The sequence below is a fragment of the Panthera leo genome, chromosome A2, assembly GCF_018350215.1.
Source record: "Panthera leo isolate Ple1 chromosome A2, P.leo_Ple1_pat1.1, whole genome shotgun sequence".
NCBI lineage: Eukaryota > Metazoa > Chordata > Mammalia > Carnivora > Felidae > Panthera > Panthera leo.
In genome coordinates, this window is record NC_056680.1 from 155,852,785 (window position 1) to 155,878,446 (window position 25,662).

A 25,662-nucleotide genomic window follows, 5' to 3' on the forward strand; every position below is an offset into this window, starting at 1 on the left:
GCCCTCACGGGTGGGATGGAGGAGATACAGGGATAAAAAAGCCTGGGGTAAAGGTGAAAACTCCGTTCCTGTTTATTTACAAAAATATATATGTATATGTATATATATTAAACCCTCCCCCAAGTCCCTTCCCCAATTACCTTTTCACTTCTACCCCCACCTCCCTTTTTAAAACAAAGGCTCCTGGGTCCAGAGGTGAGTTCCTCAGGCAAGGGTGGGCAGGAGCAGCACCGAAGGCCTACATCTTGTAGGATGAGGGGAGGGCCATGGGGAGCGACCATGGCCCCATCCTTGCTCTTTGAGGCCAGGGTAGGTGCAGGAGGGGCTCAGTCCTTGAATCCCTGAATACTGCAAAGGATGCGCTTCTGGTGTCCCGGCAGCGTGATTCCCATCTGTGCCAGGTCCCTGTGGGCGGCGAAAGGGGACTGTGAGTCTGGGCTCAACCCCCAGCAGCCCTCCCTGCCTGGGGCCCCCTCTCCCCCCGGGGTTCTCACTCGGCCGTCAGCTCCAACACACACTCCATGGTGTCCAGCCCAGCCGAGCGGAAGTGCAGAATGTAGCGTTTCATTCGTATGGATTCCAGCCACTCAGGGACGCTTCGATAGGGGATCCCATCGGAGCCACTCAAGCTGGGAAGGCGGAGCGTCACCCTGTGGGACAAGGGGTCCCTCGGTTGCACGGGACGTGCAGGGGCTGTCCGCAGCTTCCTGCCCCAGCTTTTCTGAGATCGGGGCTCAGCCTCTGAGCATCTGCAGCCAGCATTCAAGTTGGGTGTCTGAGCACAGAGATTATCTGGACTTTGTGGATTAGCCTGGCCGTTGTCTGCGAACTCATTTCCTGGCCCAAGTCCTGGTGTGCTCACGGCAACAGGCAGGCTGACGGTCCCGTGGCACTGATAGACTCAGGGGAGGTGACAGCCCTGGGAGCCCCCAACAGAAGCATGCCATCAGCCCATCTCCCACGGGAGTGGCCAGTCCTGAGTGACTGGTGGCTGGTTAAGACTCAAGCGTCAACCACCACAGTTGAGAGGAAGCAGACGGCAGGAGAGCGGAGGCTTTAGAAGCTAGGCATGGTCCTGCCGTTTTCGGGGCGGCCCCCTGACTTCTGGGAGCAGCCACGGCTTGCCCCCTCCACCTCGGCTGTTATTCTTGCACTCCGACACCCTCAAAGACAATGAGTGTTGCTGTGCTAAAGCCAGCCAGGGCCAAAACCATTAGCAAAGTAAATCTGCTGGGGGAAAAATATTCAACATTCCAGAAAGATTAGCACACGCAGTCTCCAGTATACGAGGGAGTTGTTGCTCCAAAAGATAGTTTCAAAAGCCGGAGCTTGGAGCATATTTTCTCCCAGAAACAAGGTTATATATGGTGGTGTGATATGGAGGCCAGCATGCCAGGGCTGGTTCACCCGATCCAGCATTCAGAGTCCAGCCGTGCCCATCTCCCCCACCTCACTCCTGCCACCAGTTCGTTCTCCACATGCCGGCAATGTTTCTGGTAAAACACGATGCTGACCATGTCCCTCCGACTTACAAGGTCGCTTGTACTCTGCGCTCAGGGTAGAGTCCAAACTTCTCAGCAGAGCTGGTCCCCCTTGCACTGACCCCACCATCTCTGCTGGGACCCTGCGCTATTTGTAACCGGTCTTCCCTAAGCTCCCCAACCCAGGCTGGCCATGTGCTCTGGGAGACCCCACGAGGCTGTCCCTCCCTCGGCCATGACATGCACACATCCCACTGTCTAGCACTTGCCGGTTACTCTATCTCCCCCACCCCAATCCCCACCCAAGTGAACAAGCTCTCTGGAGTAGTTATTGGGTCGTAGGCACTGTTTATATGTGCTTTCCATCTCTGTGCTTGCTTTCTATCCTACCAACCCAGACTTATCAAGGATGGGACGGCGTCTTCTCCCCAAGGGCAGACGCCGCACTCTGTCCCCAGGTCCACAGGCCTAGCACTCGGTGAATGTTGCTGAACGCCCATTTTCCTTCTGCCAGATCTGCCCTCCGAATCCCCTTGCCCTCTCCAATGTGGTTACCTGGGATCAAAGTTGGCAATGGTCCTCAGGGGGTGGGGGTTGGCAAGCAATTGCTCCAGATGTGCCTTCAGCTGGTGGAAGGAGGGCCGACGGGCTCGGTCATAGGCCCAGCAGTTCTTCATGAGTTCATAGAGAGGGGCAGGGCAGTCCACGGGAGGGGGCAGCCGGTACCCATCCTCAATGCTCTTCATTACCTGCAGCAGGGGAGCAGGGAGGGGCCCCATGAGAAGCCTCTGTGCACACAAGATCACTGCGATAGAGCCTCTTCCCACCCCCTGACCAGTAGGAAAGAGAACAGGGAGTAAGACAACGGGGACAGAGGAGCAAGAGTGCAGAAAGGCTGGGTCAGGGAGAAAGAATAGGATGTCTGCAGGAAGGGGCCACGGGAAGGTTTGGGGAGATGAGAAGTCAGTCAGGGGTGACATGGGGAGGACTACCCCAGGCTTACCTCCTGATTGCTCATCTCCCCGTACGGTTTGTCCCCAAAACTCAGAACCTCCCACATCACAATCCCAAAGCTCCACACGTCGCTGGCCGTGGTGAAGGTGCGATGGGCAATGGCTTCGGGGGCTGTCCAACGGATGGGGATCTTTCCTCCCTAACAGGGCATGTAGGGCAGAAAGGTGATGTGTTTCAGGGCAAGGAGGGGCGCGAGAAAGCACCTGTGCAAAGGGATGAGTCATTACTGTGTCCACAAAAGCGCGCGTCCCATACTCATACGTGTGTGACTGTATGTATGCCACACAGTTGCATGCGAGTATAGACGCAGCGAGCACAGGGCTCTAACCTGGGTTTCGTAAGTGCCATCAAAGTTGTCCAGAAGGCGGGTGAGGCCAAAGTCAGACACCTTGCAGCACAGGTTCTGACTCACTAAGATGTTCCTGGCGGCCAGGTCCCGGTGGACATAACTGTGGTCGCTGAGGTAGTTCATGCCTGACGCGATGCCCTGCAGCATAGCCACCAGCTGCCCAGGGACCAGCTGGTCTTCCTGCTCCTGTAGCAGGGTGAGCGGGCCAGTTAGGCACCGGGCAGGGTCTCCTCCTCCCAAACCAGGAGCCCAAACCCAGGCATCCATGGTGCATTCCCCTCCCCAGCTGGCTGTCCACCCTCCTCACCCTCAGGAAGGCATCCAGGGCTCCGTTCTCCATAAACTCCGTGATGATCATGATGGGCTTTCCTGAGACACAAAGCACAAGTCGGCCTGGCAGCCTCTACCCATCTCCTCCCAGAACCAGACTTCCTGCCCTTGGCAGCAGATCTCCCCTACGCTTCCGGTGCTCTCATGCCCTCCCTTCCTCCTCCTTCCCTCCCCATGCTCCTGGAGACCACTGCTCCTACTCTTGGTGACGACGCCTTCCAGATGCAAAATGTGTGGGTGGCTGAACTGGCCCATGATGGTGGCCTCTCGAAGGAAGTTCCACCACTGGCCGTCTGGAGATGTGTCTTTCAAGGTCTTAATGGCCACAGTCTTGCAGTCCCGGCTGGGGATCCTCAGGGTCCCTCGATACACTTCTCCAAACTCTCCTGGGTGGAAAGAAAACAGGCCATGGCCCGATGCCCCTGGGGGGACAGGTAGCAGTATCCTCTAGCACTCTGGTTCTTTTCTTCACTGGATCAGAAAAGTGGCTTGCCCTTTGTTGGACAGGGGCTTGGGCCGTACTTCCTAGGGAAGGGGCCAGGAGTCTGGAGGAGCGGTGCAGCCACACAACCTGTTCGGCACAGTGTCCCAGGTGAGCAGAGTTCTCAGCTAACAGTAGGTGCTCGGTAAATGCCAGGTGAGTGCGTGCTGTGCAGTGGCACCGGGCTGTGTTTATAAAGGGCGGGGTGGGCCGGGGCCAGTGCGCCAGTGACTGGGGAGGCTAACCATTGCCTCCTCTCGCGCGAGCTCCTCCGGTCACAGCGCAGCTGGCTTGGCTGCAGAGCCAGCAAGGACACTGCTGAGCTTTGTTCTCTGCTCAGATCTGTTTCCTCTAGTGACCCAAGGGATCAGGGCAGCCCAAGGACACTGGGCCCCTGGTGGGGTGGAATGCGGGGCGAGGGAGGCTCTGAAGCTCTCCCACGTTTGGGAACCATCTGAGAAGAGCCTGAGCCTGGGGATGACGACCCCTCTGCTGACAAAGATGATGTGTTTAAGGCTGTTCATCAGAAACTCCATAACCACCAAAGCAAACTGTGTAGGAAGCAGGGGCTGCTTGAGGACATCTGATAAAGGGGTTACAGCATGACCACAGCAATTCGAGGAAGATTCAGGGTAGAGCAGAAAGGAAACTCATCTAGGAGCTCTTGGGTCAACTGACGGGCCAGCCGGCTCGCAGCTCTGTGCTGCCACACACAGGGGACCTGCGGGGCTCACCTTCCCCTATGACAGTGTCCACAATCAGCCAGCCTGGATCAAGCTCCTGGGTGAAGTCCAGCGCTCCCTGGGCAGGGTCCTCATATGCTTGGAGGTCCACATACGGCTTAAGCCACAGCTTGTCCTCTGTAGGCAGAACGGGGGGCAGGGGGCTCACCACAGGAACTCGAACTTCAAGGCTCAGGAGTTTTTTTGTTCCCATAAGAGTCCTGTTTTGGCTAAAGTGGGAGAAAGTCTCCGTCCTTAGCAATGAGGTTCTTCCTCTGTCTACGCGCAAAGCTCTATGTCCTCGCCCCCAGAGTCCCAGAGCTGCAGGCCAGAACCTGGGGCTGAAAGCTGTTCACAGCCTCGAGTTACCCAATCTTTCCATGGCTTGCTGACCACACTTCAAATCTCTTGCCCTTCCTCCTCACCCCTGCTAGCCATACTCCTCCAATCACTCACACCTCATTCACATTCCCAGACAAGCCTCGCCCTCACCCTGTTACTCGGAGGGACCACTGCCTCCCCCTTTCGTGGGGGCACCTAATGAGGTGACCGGTAGGAAGTCCACATGCCTCGGAGGACTTCAGGGAGCCTGCCAGCAACCCCCTTCCCACCAAGCCTCGGCCAGCAGACCTGGCCAGCCAGGGTGTCGGAACAGTGGCACCAAGAGCTGACAGGTAATTGCACAGAGTCTCTGGGGGCTATCAGTACAAAGTTAATTAACCAAAGTTAATTAGGTAGCAAAACAGAAAAGCTCCAGAGACCATGGCCCCGACTCATGCTCCCAGAGTTGGCTTGGCAAATGTGGGTTCTTTGGTTCTATCCCACTGGCGCCTCCCAAGCCCGCGCCCCCCCCCCCCCTCCACACACACACACAGGCACACACAGGTGCCCTGGGTTCACCTCGGTTCACGTCAGTGACGCGATCACGGGGCCTCTGCTGGTGTCGCCGCTGAGCTTTCCTGCAGGGGTGAGGGAGCATTGCTTTAGAGTCCCGGGACTGCCGCAGGGGCCCAGGGAGCTCTGGCTGGGTTTTACCCACAAACCACAGGGGCTGGGGGCACAGGACGGGGTGGGGGAATGCTGGAGGGAGCTTTCATACTAGCGGAGGGGAGGGGTGTTGGCGCTGCATTCCAGGGCTTCTGGGGCCCCGGGTGGCAGCCGGCAAGGGGCAGCAACAGCACCTTGAGCGGAAGAAGAGCATCCCCAGCAGCAGAGCTACGCCCAGCAGCAGCCCAAAGATGATGGCCACAATCTCTCCTCCAGTCAGGCCCCTGGAAACTGTGGCACAGGGGGTGAGGAGGGCTGGAGGGCTCAGAGTCCACAGGGACGATGAAGGCTACAAGGGCACACCCAGGGGCAGGTCCCTCAGTGGGCCTCGGGTGTGTGTCCCCTGTGCGAGGAGATGGGGGAGTGTGGGGGGGGAGCATGCGGAGAGGCCTCACCCTGGGGCCCCTAGCTTTGGGCTGCCTGGTGACAAGCACGAAACCGGGGGGCTAGGAGGTTTGGCAGGATCCTGGCTGGCAGTATCCAGCAGCAGAAGGTGTTCTGAGGAGGGGCGCCTGGGTGGCTCAGTTGGTTTAGTTTCCCATTCTTTTTTTTTAAGTGTATTATTCATTTTTGAGAGAGACAAAGAGAGTGGGGGAGGGGCAGAGAGAGAGAGAGAGGGAGAGAGAACCCCAAGCAGGCTCCATGCTGTCAGCGTGGAGCCCGATGTAGGGCTCAGACTCACAAAACATGAGATCATGACCTGAGCTGAAACCAAGAGTCAGTCGCTTAACCACCTGAGCCACCCAGGTGCTCCCGGTGTCTGACTCTTGATTTCAGCTCAGGTCATGATCCCAGGGTCGCGGGACTGAGGTCCCAGGTCCTTGCTGAGTGTGGAGCCCGCTTAAGATTCTTTCTGTCTCTCTCTCTCTCTCTCTCTCTGTGTGTGTGTGTGCTCCTTCCCCTGCTTGTGCTCTTAAAAAAATGTCTGAGATTACTATGGGGAGGGGGCTTTGTGGGAATCCATGGGGGCTCTCTCCGCTGAGGCAGTTCCTATGTGTACGTGCATGTATGTGCATATGCACATACATAGCGGAAGAGGAAAGGTCACTGATTGGAGCAGTGTTTGAGAAGCCTCAGTGGGATGACGTGTGCATGTGTGTTTGGGGCAGAACACAGGATAACCCACCCACCTGGCGGGCTTGTCCGGAACTCATGGTCAGGGGAGAAAGGGCCAGGCCCTAGAGGGGTCAGCATTCGAACTCTGACAATGTACGTGGTGTCTGGCTGCAGTTCGGTCAGCAAGACCCTGGGTTCTAGAACCATCTGGTGCCTTTCTTCGTCCTGTGGATGAGAACCAACGGAAACTGGGCTGTGCAGAGAGAGACCTGGTAGAGGCGATGGCAGTCTTGGGATCATGTGGACAGGGGTGGCTTGGGGAATGGTCAGGGCAGGGCTGTTTGCAGGCTTTGTCCTGAGAAAGCCACACCGTTCACTTCGGCCAGTTCTCCCTCCGTCCCATCACCCAGGCTAGGAATGGCGAGTTGTGCCCCAGAACAGACACCCAGACACCAGGGACTGTTTCTCTGCCTCATCCTCACCTGATTCAGCACATGCAGCTCGTAGCTCAAGTTCCCCCCTGGACTGCGGGGCCGGGACCCTGCCCAGGTCAGTTCCAGCTGCCGTGGCTCCTTCTTTACCAGCCTCAGGGACAAGCCTGACAGTGACTCTGTGAGTCAAGAGGGTTCCAGGGGGTTTGGGAAGAAAGAAGAAAGAACCTAAGTCGCTTTTTGATTGCTTTCTGCCCATCAATCTGTCTCTGTGGTCCTGAGCCCTTCTGGTTTCCTCCAGTCCTGTCCTGGCCCCTGCCCAGGTCACTCACCTGCGTGCCCCATGCTGATGCTCAGTGAGGTGCTGGCATGCGTGGATGGGCCAAACCCCGACACTCCATTCTGGGCCTCAACGTTAAAGGTGTAGTTGGCGTAGGGTTCAAGGCCGTTGACACGCACGGCCGGTGCCGTGAGCCCGCTGGCTCCCGGGGAAAAGCGCACAGTTCCCCCGCAGGGTTGGCAGGGTCCCCCGTCCACTGCTGCTCCCCGACACTGAGAACACCCCACACTGTACCTCACATCCTGGCGCCCCCCCATATCTGCTGGGGGTTCCCAACGCAGGGAGAGCTGAGTCCCCAAAACAGAGAAGCTCAGGTTTCGGGGAACTGAGGGGGGCCCTGTAAGGAGAAGAGGGGCCATTAGGTGGAACTAGCTTTGCTCTCATCTAGCCTGCTGGCCCCTGCCTCCTCCCACCGCTGAAGGCCTTGCTGGGAGATTGGATTCAGACCCAGCTCAGCTCTGCATTCTTCCAGGAAAGTGGGGGGAGGGGGAGGAGCTCTAACGTCTGGCACTTTAAATGGTGCTCAATTTCTGAAAAGTTCCGGAAAACTTCGACCTTAACATGGGCTCACCAAAAGTCCTGCGCTTTCTCACAGATGGCCAGGCCCTCCCCTTTGGACTCACGTGTGCATGCCACTTGGGGGCCCTCCCCCAGGGCTCGGAAATGGCCGCTCTCACAGGTGCAGACGGTGGCCCCCTCCGGCTCAGCTGTGCTGTGTTCTGGACACTTGAGACAATGTGGTGCATCTGTGTCTGCCCGGTAGGAGCCGCTAGGGCAGGCTGGAGGGAGAAAGCAGCAGAGCCATGGTTGGCCAATGTGTTTACAGGCAGAATCATCCCCATTCGCCACCGCCTCCAATCCTCTGTACCAGAAGCACCCTGCATGTGTCTCCTGGGGTGCTCAGCCACACAGTCAACACTTCGCGGAGATGGAGCGTGGACCTCCTCCCCTCCCTCGGCACCTGGAGGCCCTCCCCCGAGTGGCCCCTGCAAGTGCCCACCACCTCCTCCGGCCTCCTTACCCAGGCATCCTTTACCGCTGCTGCCTTCCTCGTAGCCAGGCTCACAGTGGCATCGGCCCACGGGCACCAACCACTCACCCTCCGGACTGCAGTGCATGCGCGGTGCACCCGCCGGACCAGGGCTGGCCTGGGCATGGGGCAAGCAGGTCCCTGCCACTTCCACCAACCCGCCGGGTCCGGGCAGTGTGTCGGGGAATCGGGCCAAGCCCTGCACGGCCTCAGGACAGCGCTGGTAGAACACCCTTACAGACACCAGGGCCACGCAGGCACCTGGGTTGTGGAAAGCGAGGTAGAGGCCTCGGCGGGTCAGGCGGCCCAAGGAGCAGCGCTCCACGTTCAGCTTCACGGCGCCAGACGCGAGGTCTCGGATGGTGAAGCTCTGGTCTGCAGCCACAGTGGTCACCTGGGAAGGAGAGGTGTCCGAGAAGGGGATGGTAAAGTTATGCTTCACTCCCGCGGGACAGAAAACAGTTGTTTGCTCTATACTTTATAGTTCAGGGGAGCCTGGGTGGCCCAGTGGTTGAGCGTCCGACTTTAGCTCGGGTCGTGATCTCATGGTTCATGAGTTCAAGCCCCACATCGGGCTCTCTGCTTGTCAGTGCAGAGCCTGCTTTGCACCTTCTGTCCACCCCGCCGCTCCTCCCATGTTTGTACTCTCTCTCTCAAAAATAAATAAACATTAAAAAAATACTTTAGGGGTGCCCAGGTGGCTCAGTCACTTAAGCCTCTTACTTTGGCTCAGGTCATGATCTCACGATTTATAGGTTCCAGCCCCATGTAGGGCTCTAGTCTGACGGCTCAGAGCCTGGAGTGTTCTTTGGATTCTGTGTCTCCCTCTCTCTCTGCTCCTCCCCCACTCATACTCTGTGTCTCTTTCTCAAAATAAATGAACATTAAAATATAAAATAAATAAATAAATAAATAAATAAAGTATAGTTTACACAACTGTAAACCAAGGGCTTATTACTTGTGAGCTACTGGCTAAGTGTCTTATGTGTGTTATGCTGTTGAGTCCTTGCAGTAAACCTACGAGGTAGGATGGATTACCATCCCCACTTAACAGATGAAGAAACTAAGGCGAAGAGAGGCTAGAGACCTTGGACAAGATCACACAGCTACATGATGGGACTGGTAACCAGGCAGTGAGACGCTATAGCCCATATAATTTCCACTATTCGAAGGTGTTCCCAGCGTCTGTGCCAATGAGGTGATCAGTTATGAAGTGCGTCATCATTCATTTATTACTAATAACAAACTTTACAACATCTTCTCTTTGGGAAAAAAAAAAAAACAACGAGAGCACGTCCTATAATAATATGCTTCTTACGCTTTTGCATTCCGGTACGTCTTCTTGAGTAGGAAAGAGAGGGATAGTATTAGAGAGAGAGCCTGCAGAGAAGTGTCTCCCTACACAGCTCTAGGTAGACCCACGGGGGTGTGTCACTCGCAAGCAGCCTGGGTGCTGATAGCAAAAGTCCAAATACCTCCACCAGGGAATGCCGTTATCTCAACGGAGGCAAAGCCGCTGAAACAGATAAGGCCGGCACTATTATCATCACTATTTTAAGACAAGAAAACCTCTCAGAGGTTAAGTGCAGAGCGCAAAGGCCGGACGGAGCAGAAAAGGCAAAGTAGTTCCTCCTTATCCGCGGTCCGGCTTTCGCGGCTTCAGCTTGGCAGCTGTCAAAGACCGCAGGGCTGTCAACCACGCCTACGAGCAGAGACTCCTCCTCCTGACCTTGCGTCAGAAGGTCAATAGTAGCCGGGTGCGCCGGCTTCACGTCACGTCACGTCACGTCACGCCACGCCACGCCACGCCACGTCACGTCACGTCACAGGCTGACGACAGGACTCAGCGGTGCTTCGTTCCTCGCTCCCTCTCCTGGAGAGGCGTTTTGTCATCTCGCAGCGCCACGAGGAAAGGGGTGAGTACAGCACGTGAAATATTTTGAGACAGAGGGGGAGGGAAAGAGACTGTACTCTGATAACTTATATTACAGTGTACTGTTATCAGTGTTTTATTTTATTACGAGCCAGTGTTGTGTCTCTGGCTCCGTTCTGATTTATACGTGAAAGCTTAACCGCGGGAATGTATGTATCGGGGTTCAGTACTGTCTGTGCAGGCATCCCGGGGTGGGGGTGGGGGTCCTGGGAGGTATGTCCCGCAGGTCAGGGGGCCTCTACGCTACTCAAGTCCACCTCTTCTGATTGCTAGTCCCGCATTCTTGTCCTTATTGGACACCTAGATCCTCTTTGTCTTTCTTCTGCCACTGTCTCTTTTCCTGAGCTGAGCGGGGGCAGGAACCAGTGTTAGGACCAAAGTGGCAGGGGTGGGAGGTGGGGCGGGGTAGAAGCACCTTCTGGAACAAGGGCCGTCGGAGCTGAATGCCCACGTCCTGGTCGCTCTCCATGTACAGGAGGTTGAAGGTCTCCTTGCAGCCCAGAGGCCTGGCTCCCCCGGGGAAGCTCTTACAGTCCCTCACGGTGAACTGCAGCTCCACATGGACACGCGAAGCTTCCTCCCCCCGATAAATCCAGTTGGAGCGCAGCCAGTGGTCAGTGTCCCCGCCATCTTGCAGTGGGCAGTCCTGGTACATGTAGAGGGGTGTCCCATTCAGTATCTGCTGCACTTCACTCCACTGCGAGAAGGAAAAATCCGAGTTAGGCTCCATCCAAGTCATCACCTGCTCCCTAAACTCTGGTTTTCTAGAGCTGATGATGGGGAAGCTGGTGTCAGAGCTCCCCCAGTTCACCTGCTTGTCCTGCTCTCTTTCCACCCCCCCGGGCTCCAGGAGAAGAAGCTAAATGTTTAGAGTCAGGATTTATTTGGATACAGGATGGGCAAAACAATACCCCCATGCGATCTGCAGCCAGCCCCGATCTCTTCAGTGAGCCCACTTCAGCTGCAGAAGTATGAGCACCGCTTTTTTACCTCTCTCATCAGTCAGGATTGTCAAGTGCCCCAAAGGCCGACTTTTATGGCAGAAACTCATTCACAAAACCTTTCTGCCTATTTGTGTAGAAAAGAGGATACTACCTTTAACATTAAGGCCCCTAAGCTTTTGGAGGGCACGAACAAGCATAAATCTCTTCTGTATGGAAGGAACTCACCCTCTCCAATATTCCCTCCAGTTATGGTCACTATCAAAATCAACAATGGATGGGGTTGCTTGGACTCGTAGACACCATCTAGTCCACCCCTGTTAACTGCTTTTACATGAAAAGCATTTTATTTTTATTTATTTATTAAAATTTTTTTAAATGTTTATTTATATTTGAGAGAGATAGTGCACAAGCAGGGGAGGGGCAGAGAGAGAGATGGAGACAATATGAAACAGGCTCCAGGCTCTGAGCTGTCAGCACAGAGCCCGATGCGGGGCTCAAACTCACGAACCGTGAGATCATGACCTGAGCTGAAGTGGGATGCTTAGCCGACTGAGCCACCCAGGAGCCCCAAAAGCATTTTATTTTTAAACTTAGTAATAACAATGGCTAGCACTAATACAGGACTTACCACGCACCAGTCACTGTTATAAACACTTTCCATGATGGACACTGAGTCACAACGAGGTTAAGTGACTTGCCCTGTGCACTCAGTCATTAGGAGGCAGAGCTGGGATGTGCACCCAGGCACTCTAGGCTCCAGAGTTTATGCTCTTTTTCTTTCTTTTTTTCTCTCTCTTTTTTTTTTTAAGTAGGCTCCCTGCCCAGTGTGGGGCATGAACTCATGACCCTGAGGTCAAGAGTCACATGCTCCACTAAGCCAGCCAGGTGCTCCTATGTTCTTGATCATTTTATTTCTAAGGGCTAATTATTAAAGTCAAAGAAGGGGCATCTGGGTGGCTCAGTCTGTTAAGTGTCCGACTTTGGCTCAGGTCATGATCTCAAGGTTCATGGATTGAAGTCCCACGCGGGGCCCTGAGCTGACTGTGCCCTTGGGATTCTCTCCCTTTCTCTCTGCCCTCCCCCCCCCCCCCCCCCCCAACATGCACACACTTTCAAAATAAATAAGTTTTTTTTTTTTTAAGTCAAAGAATAAACTAATATAAAGTGAAAGTCCTCCCACCCGACTACCTCTTCACGGGAAGTTATTCTTAACAATTTGGAGTGAAGCTCCCCAGACCATTTTCAGTGCCTCTAGAGAAACGTTTGAATGTTTTTCTGTGTTTTTAACATAATTTTTTAACCTGTTATTTTGTAACCTACTTTTTGTTTTTAACAAATAAAAAGTCTTTGAAAGATGTTCACGAGAGTATAAAAAGATCTACCTAAGTCTTTTTAGCAATCCATAAAATAGTATTCCATTGTATGGATGTACTGTAATTTATTTAATTATTCTATTGTTGGACATTTAGGTAGCTTCTAGTTTTTTTTTTTTAAGTAAACGTGTAGATTTCTATAAGATTTCTGTAGAAGTGCTGTATTAAAAGGTAAATATTATAAACTTTGTAAGAAGATACTGTCAAATTGGCCTCCAAAAAGGATTTATCAATTTATACTTTCACCAACAATGCATGAGGGCTCATTTTTTTTTTTTTTGAGAAACTGGATAGTGAAGATCTCTTTACTTTTGGCCTCTCTTATGGACAAAACACAGCTTCCTGCCATTTTAATTTACATTTCTTTTGAGAAGGAGGCTGTGCATTTCTATTTTGTTCATTGGCTATCTGTATTTTTATGTAATTATGTGTTTGTAAACTTTGCCTGTTACCTTTTGAGTGTTCATTTGGATGAACTTTTTTTTTTTTTAATCATAGATGCTAATCGTTTGCTTGAAATATGTTTCAAATGTTTTCTTCCTGTCATGCCACTTAATTTGCTAATGATATCTTTGATGTTGGCCTACATTTAAAAATTTTACATAGTAACGTCTATCTCCTCTCCCTTTATGAATTCTAAGTCGTGTATTTTGCTTGGGAAGCTCTCTCATCCCAAACTTACAAGGATCTTGTGTATTTTCTCCTCATATTTCTGTGGATTTCGTTTTTAGGTTTAGATTTTAATCTCCTTAGAATTTATTTTTTGGTGTAAAGTATGAAATGGAGATGTAACTTCACATTCTTCTTCTTCCTTGTTATTTTTAAATTAACTTTTTTTAAAAGTTTACTTCTTTATTTTTGAGGGAGGGAGTGCATGTGAGTGGGGGAGGGGCAGAGAAAGAGAGGAGAGAGAGAATCCCAAGCAGGCTCTCTGCTGTCAGCCCACAAGGGGCTCAAACTCACGAACCCATGAGATCTTGACCTGAGCCTTAAAGAGGAGTCTGAGGCCCTTAGAACATCTTCTGTCAGGGCCTTCATTGCTACTCTCAGCTCTGGGAAAAAGTAGGGGAAAGCACCATCAACTGAGAACTGGGTGGGGTGTGGCAGGGGCAGGAGTATATGAGGTACATAATTTTGCGCTGTGTGAGGCAGTTCAGAGATTGGGCAGGGGGTGTCCAGCAGTGAAGGCATCCGGGGCCCGTTCTTAGCAGGAAGCTGTGATGAGGAAGCCCAAGGGGAAGGCATGGCGTGGAGGTCAGGTGGAAGGGTGGTAGGCGGTTAATGTGCAGCTCATTAGCTAGATTGTCATGGCTGCAGCTGGAGCCCGGAGGAGCAGATGTTCCCAGCTGTGACTTGCCTTTCCCGGTTCCAGCGGTGACAGATGGGGGAGAACCAGCTGCCCGGGATCAGCAACAAGGATCCTTTCACTTATCACTCGGGCTGCTGGCTGCTACATGGGTACATTCTGGTGAGCCTGAATCCGCGTGCATGTGTGTGAGATGAGGGGAGGGGACACGGCAGACATTGGGAGTCTGTAACTGCTCCCGTCTTCTTGCCCTCCCGGTGCAAATATATTATATATGTATGTGATGCACATGTATGCATATGTATGTGCGTGTATGCGTTACATATGCTGTTTGACCTGAGCTGCACAAGGGGCCTTGCTTCCACTCCAGCCCAATTAGGGAAGAGTTATTTGGGTGGGGGTGGCCGGGGCACAGCGAAGGCCTGTGGGAGCCAGCTAATGGACCTGCAGCCCTCATTGTGGAGTGATTAGCTGCTTTATGAGATGAGGCGCCTATTACGGCTGGCCTAATCCAGGATTTTCCAAGCAGCCCCTCCTGTAGGATACATTATGGTTTAGTCTATTAATTCTAATTATAGGCCACTCTGTGGGAGAACTAAGAGTAGAGCCAGGACCCTAGGACCCAGAGGGAAAGAAAGCAGGTGACCCCAATACCAGAAATAGAGGCTGCGTTCCTACAGGAATAGGAAGGCCAAAGGGGTCCAGGACCAGAGGGAAGGAGGCCCTGAGGCCAGGCTCCAGGAAGCTGAGACAGCGAGGGCAGCCTCCTGGGGTTCTGTGGCCAGCTCTGCTGAGTGATGGAAAGGTGTGCTTTGGGACTCACAAGAACGTCTCTCTGCTCACTAGGTCTTAGGAATATCTGTGGAGGGAAGGGACTTGGAGCAGGTTCAGACAGCTGGAATGCATGCTGTGCCGGGGCTGAGGAAAATGGACAAGGTGCCAAGCGCTCAGGGACCTCTAGTGGGAGGGCAGCTTTGAATTTTGGGGAGGCAAACACCCTTTGAAGAACTTGCTGAAAACTTTGGCTTTCCTATCCAGAAAAGAATATCCCCGTACATCTATACAATTTAGGATCCACTTCTATGGGGTTCCTTGACCCTTGACCCTCTGAAGTCTGTCTGTGCAACTCTATTGGGATAGATGGACCTCACATTGAAGATACATCTGGTGTTTTGGTTCTTAGCCCTCAATGATTGCATCCCTGGTCCCGTTCATCCCCTGCCTGGGGGACTGTGGTCTCATCACCTCCCAAGTCCTCTCTCTCTCTGGGGCAGGGAGGGGAGGAGCCAGGCATTGAAGCGTTCTTCTGGGGTGAAGCCTGAACCCCCCCCCCCCAAATGTCCCATTCAGGAGGCTCTGACTCACCTCCCTTCCCCCTCCCTGAGGAGACACTTCCAGTTTTTCCTGCTCTTTTCTCCGTTCCTCCACCCACCTCTCCGCCCATTTCCCACTGGCCTGCAGCTTTGAGCCTTCCCCTCCCTTGACACTTACCCCATCCTCTGGGGGATCCAGCAGCCAGCCCAGCTCTCCCTGTGCTGTGCTCGTGTCCATCAGAGTGACTGAAGTGGTGAGGAAAAGGTCGGTCACCCTTGGGGGAGGAGGACCCACACGTGCAACCCACATTCCTCATTCTGGGCCCCCAGCCCCAAGGCTTCAACATCCTGTTCCTAACAGCTGTGACTTCCTGAGGTTTAGAAGGGGAAGGAGGAGTGAAGAGCTCAGGGATTAGTCTGTCTTCCTCCAGAGTGTGAAGGGAGGAAGGCAGAGTCGGGCAAGGGTTGGAGGGCTGGATCCTTGACCAAAGTCAAGGCAGGAAGTGTTGGGAAGCGCAGCCCCACGTAAGGCCTGCACCCTCTCACTCAGCAGTGGCTGGTGCTGGCTGGGGGAAATTCAGCAGCTGCAGAATTGGAAGAGTGTGTGGGCAAGAGAGGATCTCAGCCCCTGGGGGTCCTGAGTGGGTAGGGTGTGGTCAGGGAACCTTACAGGGGGTTCCTGAGTGGGGAGGCTCCTTCCTACAGGCAAATGGCCTGCTCTGCCTGTGGTTGGGGGTGTGCAGTGACGGTACCAGGCGTAGCTCTTGAGCCTGGGAAAATGGGGGTAGTAGGGCCAGAGAGGGTGTACAGGCCTTCACCATTAAGATTTGATCTCTACATCTGGAAACTCCTGCATCCCGAGTTCGAATCCATTCCCCAGTGGCAGGTCCCTCTGCCCACCCCCACCCCGCGCCCCCTCAGGCTTAGGATGGCATAAGGGGACTTCCCACCCCTGACTTCATAGGGTCCGGATCTTTGGGTTGGGCACCTGAGACTGAGACTGCCTGAGAATGAGGGATCCCCACGAGTGCTGGGGGGGGCGGGGCGGGGGTCTGGACGCCGCTTCCCCGCAGCGGTCAGTAGGTCCCTCCCCACCACCAGGCGCAAACTGTTGATCAGGGCGACTGACCAGGGCCACCAGTTGTTTGGGGGTCAAAGACCAAAGACTGGCCTGGCCAGTCGATCGCCTGGCGGCAGGGCAAAACAAGAGCGCTGGAGAGGGGCGCGCGCGGAGAGGGCCTCCGCAGGAATGCCGGCTCCTGGAAAGGGTGCCGGCCGGGCCCCTGGGGGGGGGGGGGGGGCGGGGGTCGGTACCTTCCTTGGCGCGCGCCCCGGGGGGCAGCGGGGCGCAGAGCAGCAGCAGCAGCCCGAGCCCCAGGGGCCAGCGCCGCTCCATGGCGCCGGCCGGGACCTGGGACCTCGGCCCAGACGGCTGGGTCAGGTCGCGAGGACTGCGCGAGCTGGGAGGGCCGGGCGGGGGCGGGGGGCGGGGCCGGCACCGGGGGCGGAGCCGGGCCTCACCTGGATCACCTTCTTAAAGGGACAGTAGAGCAGGAAGGAAACTTGTTAGACAGGTAATAAACTTCAAAAACCGGAGGCGTCTGGACCGGAATGAGACTGCGGGCGCCGCCTGGTGGGTGGGATTAGGAATCGACTAACCCAGTTCGAATTAACCAGAATTAACCCAGTTCTAATTCTAATCCTAAACTCAACCTTTAACCTAATTCTACCTCTGACTTGAACTACACCTTTGTGTTTCTCCCTCTCTCTTTCTAAAGAAAGCAGTTCCTAGCAATGTAATAGCCACGGGGGAAGGCAGGGTTTTATGCTGCAGTAGGGGAGGCTTAGACGACCATAATGCAAGGTGGGCTACAACTCTGAGAGAAACACCTGGAGACTCGGAAGAGGAAGGAAGCCCAGCCTTCAGGGCAACAGTAGGTGAGTCTTTAGGGAGTAGGCCGTGTGAGCTGGGTTTTCAGTGGCAGAGATTGGGAAAGGCATGAGCAAGGGCCTGAGGCAGGGAGCCCCAAGGTGCGCTCTGGGAGTGGTGAATGGACCAGTTTGACTGCTGGGGCACAGGATTTGTCTTGGGAGTGGGGCAGAGAGTCAGGTGTGTCCAGAGCAGGGAAGGTCTTAGTAAACATGTTACCATGAGCTTTACAGAGCAAAAGAGGAATCTGTGAGGGGTTCTGAGCACAAGTGTTAAGTGGGAGCAGGTCCAGCCTGCTTGAGTCCTGTCTAGTTGGAGACAACCCACGTCCCTCCCACCCTCTTGGAGACCTCCTTACGTTATATTTAATAAATGTTTATTCACTTTCTACTTTGCATGCATCAAGCTCTGAGAGACTCAAAGAAGAGTAAGACAGTCCTTGCCCTAAACAAGCTGTTGGTCGGAAGAGGGCATAAAGCCAACACATTTGACTCAAATGACAGATAGGAGTAGACCCCAGCTGAGGTACAAAATGGGGGCAACAGTGGCTCAAATGGGAGCAATACATCTATTTAGGATGGTGGGGGCTCCGCTCCTGGGGCCTCTCCTTCCTTTACCCTTCCCTGGGTCCATCTCATTTGGGTGAATGATTCGTAGTCTTTGTATCATTTCAGTTGTTGCATTTTCAGTGACTGTGGTACATTACAGGTGCTTACTTTATTAATGAAAAATTAATACTTCTCGGGGTTTCTATTTGTTGTACAGATTAAGAATGAGAAGAAAATGGCTTGTAATTTTCTGGCCCAGACTATCCTCGTTGGCATGAATAAATAAATGTAATCCATGGATCTTGGTTGGAAAATTCACGTTGAACAGAAAAGAAACAAAATGGAAAGGAGAGTCCTCCCTTCTTCCACCCTCTAACTCCTCTCCCCAGTGTTAATGGCCACCAGTTGTGTCTTGAGATTCTCCCAGGATTTTCCCCCTAAGCACACACACATGCATGCTTTTAGAATGTATACAGAGGGGCCAGTGGATACACACTGTTCAGCACCAGGGGCCTCTTTCTAATGGTAAGTACTTTGGGAAGGAGGCGGAGGCTCCTGCAGGCCCACTGGGGTCAGAGCTTTGTGATTTCAGCAGGGAGGAATGGGCAAAGGGTGCACAGCCAACAGAAGGGGGGAAATGGAGCAAGCTTTGGACAATTGCTGCTAGGAAATAAGCCAGACTGTGGTGAGGTAATGCATGTGTTCGTTGCTGTGGTTTGTTAAAGTTACAAGACCCTTGGGACTGAAGGGGGTGGGGTGGGGGCTGCTCCTTGCGGGGAGAGGTGGCGTGAAGAGGGCTGGAAAGGAGCCTTGCTTTTGTTTTAAGGTTGCTTCTCTGTCCAGGTTCTGGAAGTGACACAGAAGGGGAATGAAAGCCCACCTTCTACCCCCATTCAGGATGCTCCCAGCTTGACAGTTCCTCATTCTGTTTGTGTGGGCTGAGGCAGGCCTTCGATTTCAGCCTCTGCCCTTAACTAGCACTGCTGCTTTGGTCAGGCTGTTTACACTCTCTGGATCTTAGTTTCCTTACATTCGAGTGATCTCTGAGGCCGGTTCCAGGAAAAATGGCAGGATTCGGAGTGAGAAGACATAGGCCAGCTCATTTAGCTATTCTGTGTCTCTGTTTCCTTAGCTGTAAAACTAAGGGGGGGGGGGGGGCGGGTGTGAGGATCAGAAGAGGAGAAAGCTCTTGCTAGCAGTAAGTTACCATACAGACACTGATGTGCTGGGACAGTGTTGGGGTGCGGCCTACTGAGTTTCTCCTGCAGGGAGCTCCTGGAGTAGAACAGTCTCTGTGACTGAGGCATCACATTTTTTTTTCCTTTTAAAAGCAACTTTATTGAGGGATAATTTGCATAAAATGAATTTCACCCATTCCAAGAGCACAGTTCAGTGGGTTCTGACAAAGGCATCCGCCCTCGTAACCACCACCTCACTCAAGATCCAGAACACTTTCATCACCCAGAAACGGTCCCTCATGCCCTTTGCTGTCAATCCCACCTGGGCTCCAGGCTTCCTGTCAATATAGACAAGATTCCTCCCCTGCCTGCAGGGGCCAGAATTTCCTGTAGTCTTCCGAGTCTGGCTTTTCCTTTCAGTACCATGCCCTGAGGTCTGTGCAGGTTGTGGGCATCAGCAGTTTGCTCCTTCTGGTTTGTCGACCACTGTTCCCTGTGTGGATGCCCTGGGGCATCATTTAACAATCCAAAAATCAAACCCAAACAGTCTCCCTCTGCTCTGCTTCCCCAGGAACTCCGGGCCCCTTACCTGACGAGGCTTCCCAGAGGGACACCCGTCTTCCCTCTTAGATGGAGAGAACCCAAGTTTTCTGACCCTGTAGTTCTCATTCTGTAGTCAAGAAGGATGGAAAGGAAAGCCTGCTCATCCCTGCAGCCTCAGACTTCCTGGCTTCTGGCTTCCTCCTGCAGCCCGGACCTTAACACTCCCTTGTTCATATTGTCCCATCCCCCGCCTGTCCCTGCTCCTCCTCTCCAGCTCCACCTGGCTCTTTGCTGATCTGGGATAAGGTGAAATTTCACCCAGCCTAGGTTGAGGCCTTGTATGTCCATAAGACTCTGGTTAAAACACAGCCTAACCGGCAGGGTAACCCAGTAAGCTGCCAGCAACACTATGAAAGCATCAGTGCACGTTGGTTTATCAGATGAATATCAGGTCCTGAGCAAGGGCCTGTGTGGATGGGACCAAACAGCTTTGTTTTGGCTGCTGCGGGCTGGCCTGCACTTGCAGGCAGCACGATCCAGGAGACTGTGTGGGCAGTGGGAAGCGAAGGAACAGCTCTCTCAATGCATCCGGGTGAATTCCGCACATCTTTGATCACAAGGCTAATTTGGTCCTTGCCTTCCCTTCTCCTCTGTGCTCTTACCTATCTGCTCTCTGATCCTGGTTTACCATCAGGCAGCAGGGGTGGGGATAATCATAGTTACCATTTATTACCGCACCTACGCATGCTGCCAGGGCACTTCACATACATTATTTCATTTACTTCTCACACCAACCCTTTGAAGAAGGTATTATTAGTTCTATTTTATAGATGGAAAAACCTGAGGCACAGGGAATTAAGTTACTTGTTCAGAGTCACTCAGTTGCAGAATCAGGATTTGAACCCAGGTCTGTTGGACTCTGGGGCCTTTGGCCTCCAGTTGAGATTCCAGAAGCAAAAGAAGTAGGCAGCGCTTAAATTTTGTTTTCCTACCTCCTTCCCTCTGTCTCCCCTGGCTTGAAACAGCATGGATTAAAAAAGCCTGTTTTCAAACTTTCTAAAATGGAATCATGTAATATGCATTCTTTGGTGTCTGAGTTCTTTCATTTACTCTTGTGTGTGTGCGTAAGAGTGTGCTGTTATTGTGTGCTATTTCGATATTCCCCTGTATAAAGAACAGCCTATTGGGGCACCTGGGTGGCTCAGTGGGTTAAGCGTCTGACTTCAGCTCAGGTCATGGTCTCATAGTTCATAGGTTCAAGCCCTGCATTGGTTTGGACTCTGTGTTGACAGCTCGAAGTCTGCTTGGGATTCTATGTCTCTCTCTCTCTCTGCCCTTCCCCCCTCCATGCTCTGTCTGTCTCTCTCAGAGATAAACATTAAAAAAAAAACCAAAAAACAAAACACCTTATTTTTAAAGACTTCTTGACTTTGTGGTTAAACATTCTACACTTAAATTGCCACACCAGGCCACTCCCATGGTTTATCTAGGTCTGGGTGTCTCTGGGTATCTGAGAGATGTTTGATCTTCCCAGAAGGTACTTCTGTTTTTGAAGGGGAGTTCTTGCTAGCCCCATGGTTCCTTTATTGATTAAATCTATTCAGGGGCAGCCTGTGAGCAATGCCACACTGCCGGATTGTCCCCCTTCCTTACTCCTTTGTATGGCCCTCCCGCCTTCCATCTCAGTTTGACAAAAGGAAAGCACCTGATTTATTTAAGTAGCCACAACTCTTCATATCAGAAGTAGGACTGTTTTGTGACAGAAGCAGGTGGAAGTTTTCCCCGAGATGCCATATTTCCAAAAATATCTATTGGAAAGTCCTACTATTAGGGCTCCAGGGTGGCTCAGTCGGTTAAGTGTCCGACTCTTGATTTCAGCCCAAGTCATGATCCCACGTTTTGTGAGTTTGAGTCCTGCAACGGGCTCTGTGCTTATGGCAAGGATCCTGCTTGGCATTGTCTCTCTTCCTCTCTGCCCCTCCCCCATGTGTTTTTTTCCTCTCTCTTTCCCTCAAAATAAATAAAAAAACTATTAAAAAAAAATCCTACTTTTGTCACTGAATCATGTGATTCATTCTGTGATGACCGTGGGCGTATCATCTGACTGTCTTGAACCTCAGCTGTCTCATCTACAAAATTGGGGAAATAGTGGTAATGATGCTGGTTCTCAGCACCTACATCATGGTGCATGAGGCGGGTACAAATACGATAAAGGATGCGAGCATATGCTCCTGGCTCTGTCGTGTAATGTAAGGGTACATCTTTTTCCTTTTTGTGTCCTGTGTACAGGGCTGTTTGCAAGATGGATTTGGAGAATCAGGGAATAAGTCTGCTGAAGGAAGGGGCAGACCTAAGTAGTATCAGTCCCTGAATTAAAAGGGTTGGTTGTTTGGTTGAAGCTCAGATCTCAAAAAGAGGCAAGAGAAGAATAAAGCAAGAGCTAAGAGAAGTCACTCTTGATCTATTTAGATTATGAGGCATTATGGGACTAAATATGACACACTTTTGGGACATACTGCAATTCTGCTTGTACTTGTTTTTCCTAAAATTCTATTTCCCTTTGCAATGTGAAAATCCTGCCAAGCATTTTGTTTGTTTTAGAGGCAAGCAGGTAGTGAAAAATCCATGAGCCTGTGCTGCATGCTAGCATGGGCCACGAAGAGGAAATTCAAGGATGAATTCAAGGCTGGGTGGTAGCAGCCACAAAGGAGATGGGGTGACTTCTGGTGTTGATGGGAGAGGCAGCGGGGGAGGGGTGAGGTGGGAATTCCGTTGGGGTTATGCATTCGTTCCATCCAAATGCATATTTAGGTAGAGCTTACCTCAACACCTTCCTCACCACCCCCCCTCAACCCCCCCATTCTTAACCGTTCTCTCTCCAGAGGAAAAATAAAACCAGTTTACAATTATCCTATTATTTCATTGATTTCTGGAGTGGCGACAGGAAACCTTGGACAGGTCAGTCGTGTGAAGAGGGTGTGACTCAGAATTCCTTGTACTAATATTTGTGTGCGTCTCACGACAAACCCCATGCTTCCACCTGAACTTGTTTGCTTGACCGCCTGAGAAGATAGCATTGCTAACCTGAGAAATTAATACGCTCCATTAATGCTTGGGCAGGTAGAAGGGAGGGAGGGAGAGGGAGAGAACAAATGTGTCTCAGTGAACGGGGACAGGTCAGAAATTTAGTAAGAACAAGTTGAGACAAGTGTTAAATACCAGAACCGCCCCCCCCCCCCCCCCACCCGGGAGAAGAGTGAGAGCTTGGTCCTTGTCAAAATGTTTATTGCCTAGACCACAGGAAGAGGAGAGGGAGTGGAAGACTATGTTTCAAAGTCCATTTTAGTTTAGCTAGTATGAGAGAGGAGAGGGCTGAAACAAACTGTCAGCTTTGTCTTCTGGATTAGGCTAACAGTTTATTTGAAAAATTTACAATTTTATTGCTGGTCTAGGCTGGGAGTTCTGGGAAACTAACCCCTAGAGAGGGTTGGGATGTAGACTGGCAAAATCCACACTTTCAGTTTTAAGCTACTGGTCCTGTGGCCCAGAGATAATGTTACATTGTTGTCCTATAAAAGAATTATTTGATAAGTGTGGATCCTATTAATTGGGCAAAAATTTGATTCCTTTTAAATTTTGCTTTGAAGAACTTTTTTTTTTTAATTTTTTTTTAACATTTATTTATTTTTGGGACAGAGAGAGACAGAGCATGAACAGGGGAGGGGCAGAGAGAGAGGGAGACACAGAATCGGAAGCAGGCTCCAGGCTCTGAGCCATCAGCCCAGAGCCCGATGCGGGGCTCAAACTCACGAACCGTGAGATCGTGACCTGAGCCGAAGTCGGTTGCTCAACCGACTGAGCCACCCAGGTGCCCCGAAGAACTTTTTAATAAAAGGGATTCTAACAGGGCAATCCATACTTTTTTCTAAGTTCCAGTTAGAAAGTTACTGTTATGAATGCATACACACAGAAACGTGCATGTTTGAACATACAGATACCACCACTTGTGTTAAAAAATGAATGTACCCTTCTCCCAATAGATCCCCCAGTTTGGAAGGTATTCAGGCCATGGGTCATAAAATATGAGCGCCACCTGGTGAGGAGAAGCAGGTAACTGCATCTGTATCTTCAAGTATGCCATCAGCAGGTATATTTATCCCATATGAAATCTTAGAATATCACAGGAATAATAATCAGCACGACATGAAAGTGACAGTGATTTTCATGACTGTGAAAATGGACAGCCCGCAGCGGCGTCCCCGCAGCGACAGCCTCTGACCGGAGGGAAGGTCCTGGTGGGAAGGAAGGGAGGGAGGGGCTAGTGATGGTGTGATGAGGGCGTGTCCTACTTTCAGGCTTTGGTTCTGGACACAGGGTGGTGGTGGTTGGGGGTGCGGGTGTGGAGAAAGCAGAAACCCAAGTTGCCTAGGAGGTGCTGGCTGGGAGGAGAGGGACCATCATTGTTTGCAAGGTGTCTGTCAGGTGCAAGCTGGAGAGAGATGTGTCTCCACTCCATTCAGCCATCTTACTCTGGAGCTGCTTGTGCCATCAGAGTGGCAACTGTTTCTTTTCATTTTTCTTCCTTTTCTTCCTTCTAGTCTCCTTCCTTCCCCTCCCTCCCTGTCTTCTTCCTTTTTGTTAAACAATAATTCTCAGGAAGAACCGTTTATTAGACCAAAAACAAAACCTGTACTTATACTACTGGATGTTTCATTTACTTAGAGAGTTGTTTTTTTTAAAGCCAGAATTTATTTTTACCAAAAAATGCTCAACAGCCTTAAAAAAAAAAAAAAAAAGGTCCAAATGCCCAAAGATGCCCAGATTTAATTGAAGATAATATGAGGCGGTGTCTGTTGGTTTCTCCATTGCTAAAGCCTCAGTTTGATCCCGGTTAATTATATACCCGAGTAATTCTTCTGGTTGGGCAATGAGAAGTTCCTCTTTATTTTGGGGAGGCACTGAAGGTTAACGGAAAGGAGTTTTAGGAGCCTTTAAATTCATATTGACTTGCAGTAGAACTCTAGGTTTCTGCCTCCTAGATACAAGACTGTGGGCATTTTTCTTACCTCTCTGAGACTTAGACTTCCTCTCATGCAAGCGGTTCATTTGCCTTCTGGGAGCACCTCCGTGTGTCGGGAGAGGGTGCGCCCAAGTGGAAGGCAGCTCCCATAAAACCTCAGGTGGAGGCAGAAGCAGACAGCCACACAAATACAGGAGGCTGATTTTGATAGGAACAATGTCCTCCTGCCACAGGAAAAGGTGGTCTCTGTGTTGGGCCTAGTAGAATGACTTCAATAGCGTAGTTCATTCATTCATCCAACAAAAATTTATTCCGCCTTTACTATGAGGTAGGCACTGTTCCAGGTGCTGGGAAATACCTGTAAACAAGGAAAACAAAAAACTACCTGCGCTCACTGAGTTTACATTTTAGGGGGAGGAACCAGACAGTACACAAATCAATAGGTTTTTCAGATAGAGCTATTGGGAGAACTAAACAGGGAAGGGGATATGAGGAGGTCTCTGTGTATCGATGAGGTGAACTTGGCGCAGGGAATTGAAGGAGAGGAGAGAATGTGCCATACAGATTCAGATCAGAGGGAAGAAGAACCCATTGTGGCTCCAAGGCCCTGGGTGGGCACGAGCTGAGAGGTTCAGTGAAGGTCAAGGAGACCAGTGTTTCAGATGAGAGCAGGCAGCGGGGAGAGTGGGGTTAGGGACTAGAAGGGATCAGCAAATGTAGGGCATTTCATACCATTTTAAAGACTTTTTGACTTTTCCTTTGAGTGAGATGGAGACCCTGAGAAGGGGGTCAGTCAATGAAGATTCACACTCGGACTAAGCTTTTCAAGGGGCCACTCCGGCTAGTGTGGGCGGGGGCAGGGCAGGGACAAGTTAGGAGGGTCGGTGTTGGCCCGTAGAGAGATGGGAGGGCTTGAAGCAGAGTGCAGGGGCTGGCAAAAGTCACAGAGCAGCAAAGGTTGTTTCACGCCAGGCTGGTGGCCTCCATTTGACTGTACAGGGTGGGAAGATGGCAGGCTAGGAAATGGGAGGCTGTGTGGTGTGATGGGCTCCTCTGGGGTGAGGAGGGAGAAATGGGAGATAAGCTCAATTAAGGCAGATTGGAATTGGCCTTGGTGATCAGCTTAGAGTTTGAACTTTTATTCTCTGCGTAACCCAGAGGCAGCAAAAGTAAATTTTGAGCATGGGAGCTGCGTGATCAGAGATCAGGGTTTGAGCTCTGGTCGACAATGGAGGAAAGACTACAGGTGCAGAAGGAGGAATCAGAAGTAATGGTCCAGATAATGTGGTATAT

The 25,662-nt window shown here is 51.8% G+C and overlaps 1 protein-coding gene across 2 annotated transcripts; it reads right to left on the bottom strand.

Annotated features, from left to right (window-relative positions):
- Positions 1–186: 186 nt before the first annotated feature.
- Positions 187–16,592, bottom strand: EPHA1 (EPH receptor A1). Of its 2 annotated transcripts, XM_042926910.1 has the most exons (18): positions 16,465–16,592; positions 15,329–15,396; positions 10,630–10,911; positions 8,273–8,675; positions 7,875–8,030; positions 7,244–7,588; positions 6,963–7,090; positions 6,555–6,705; positions 5,559–5,655; positions 5,278–5,336; positions 4,390–4,515; positions 3,375–3,560; positions 3,152–3,213; positions 2,824–3,030; positions 2,485–2,634; positions 2,037–2,230; positions 495–650; positions 187–405 (listed from the first exon to the last, which is right to left on the bottom strand). In XM_042926910.1, exons 1-18 carry the CDS (start codon positions 16,544–16,546, stop codon positions 327–329), a joined length of 2,931 nt encoding a protein of 976 aa, XP_042782844.1. In that variant the 5' UTR covers positions 16,547–16,592; the 3' UTR covers positions 187–326. The 2 variants fall into 2 exon arrangements, with proteins under 2 accessions (XP_042782844.1, XP_042782845.1); XM_042926911.1 differs by lacking the exons at positions 187–405; positions 495–650 and having other exon boundaries at positions 2,117–2,230; positions 2,485–2,698.
- Positions 16,593–25,662: the final 9,070 nt, after the last annotated feature.

Excerpts from the sequence above, each read along its gene's own strand:
- EPHA1 (XM_042926910.1), bottom strand. The coding sequence starts at position 16,546 with ATGGAGCGGCGCTGGCCCCTGGGGCTCGGGCTGCTGCTGCTGCTCTGC. Across the intron at positions 7,091-7,243 it reads CATCAGCATGGGGCACGCAG|AGTCACTGTCAGGCTTGTCC; the intron begins GTGAGTGACCTG and ends CTTGACTCACAG. Across the intron at positions 5,656-6,554 it reads GTTCCGGACAAGCCCGCCAG|TTTCCAGGGGCCTGACTGGA; the intron begins GTGGGTGGGTTA and ends CCTGTGCCACAG.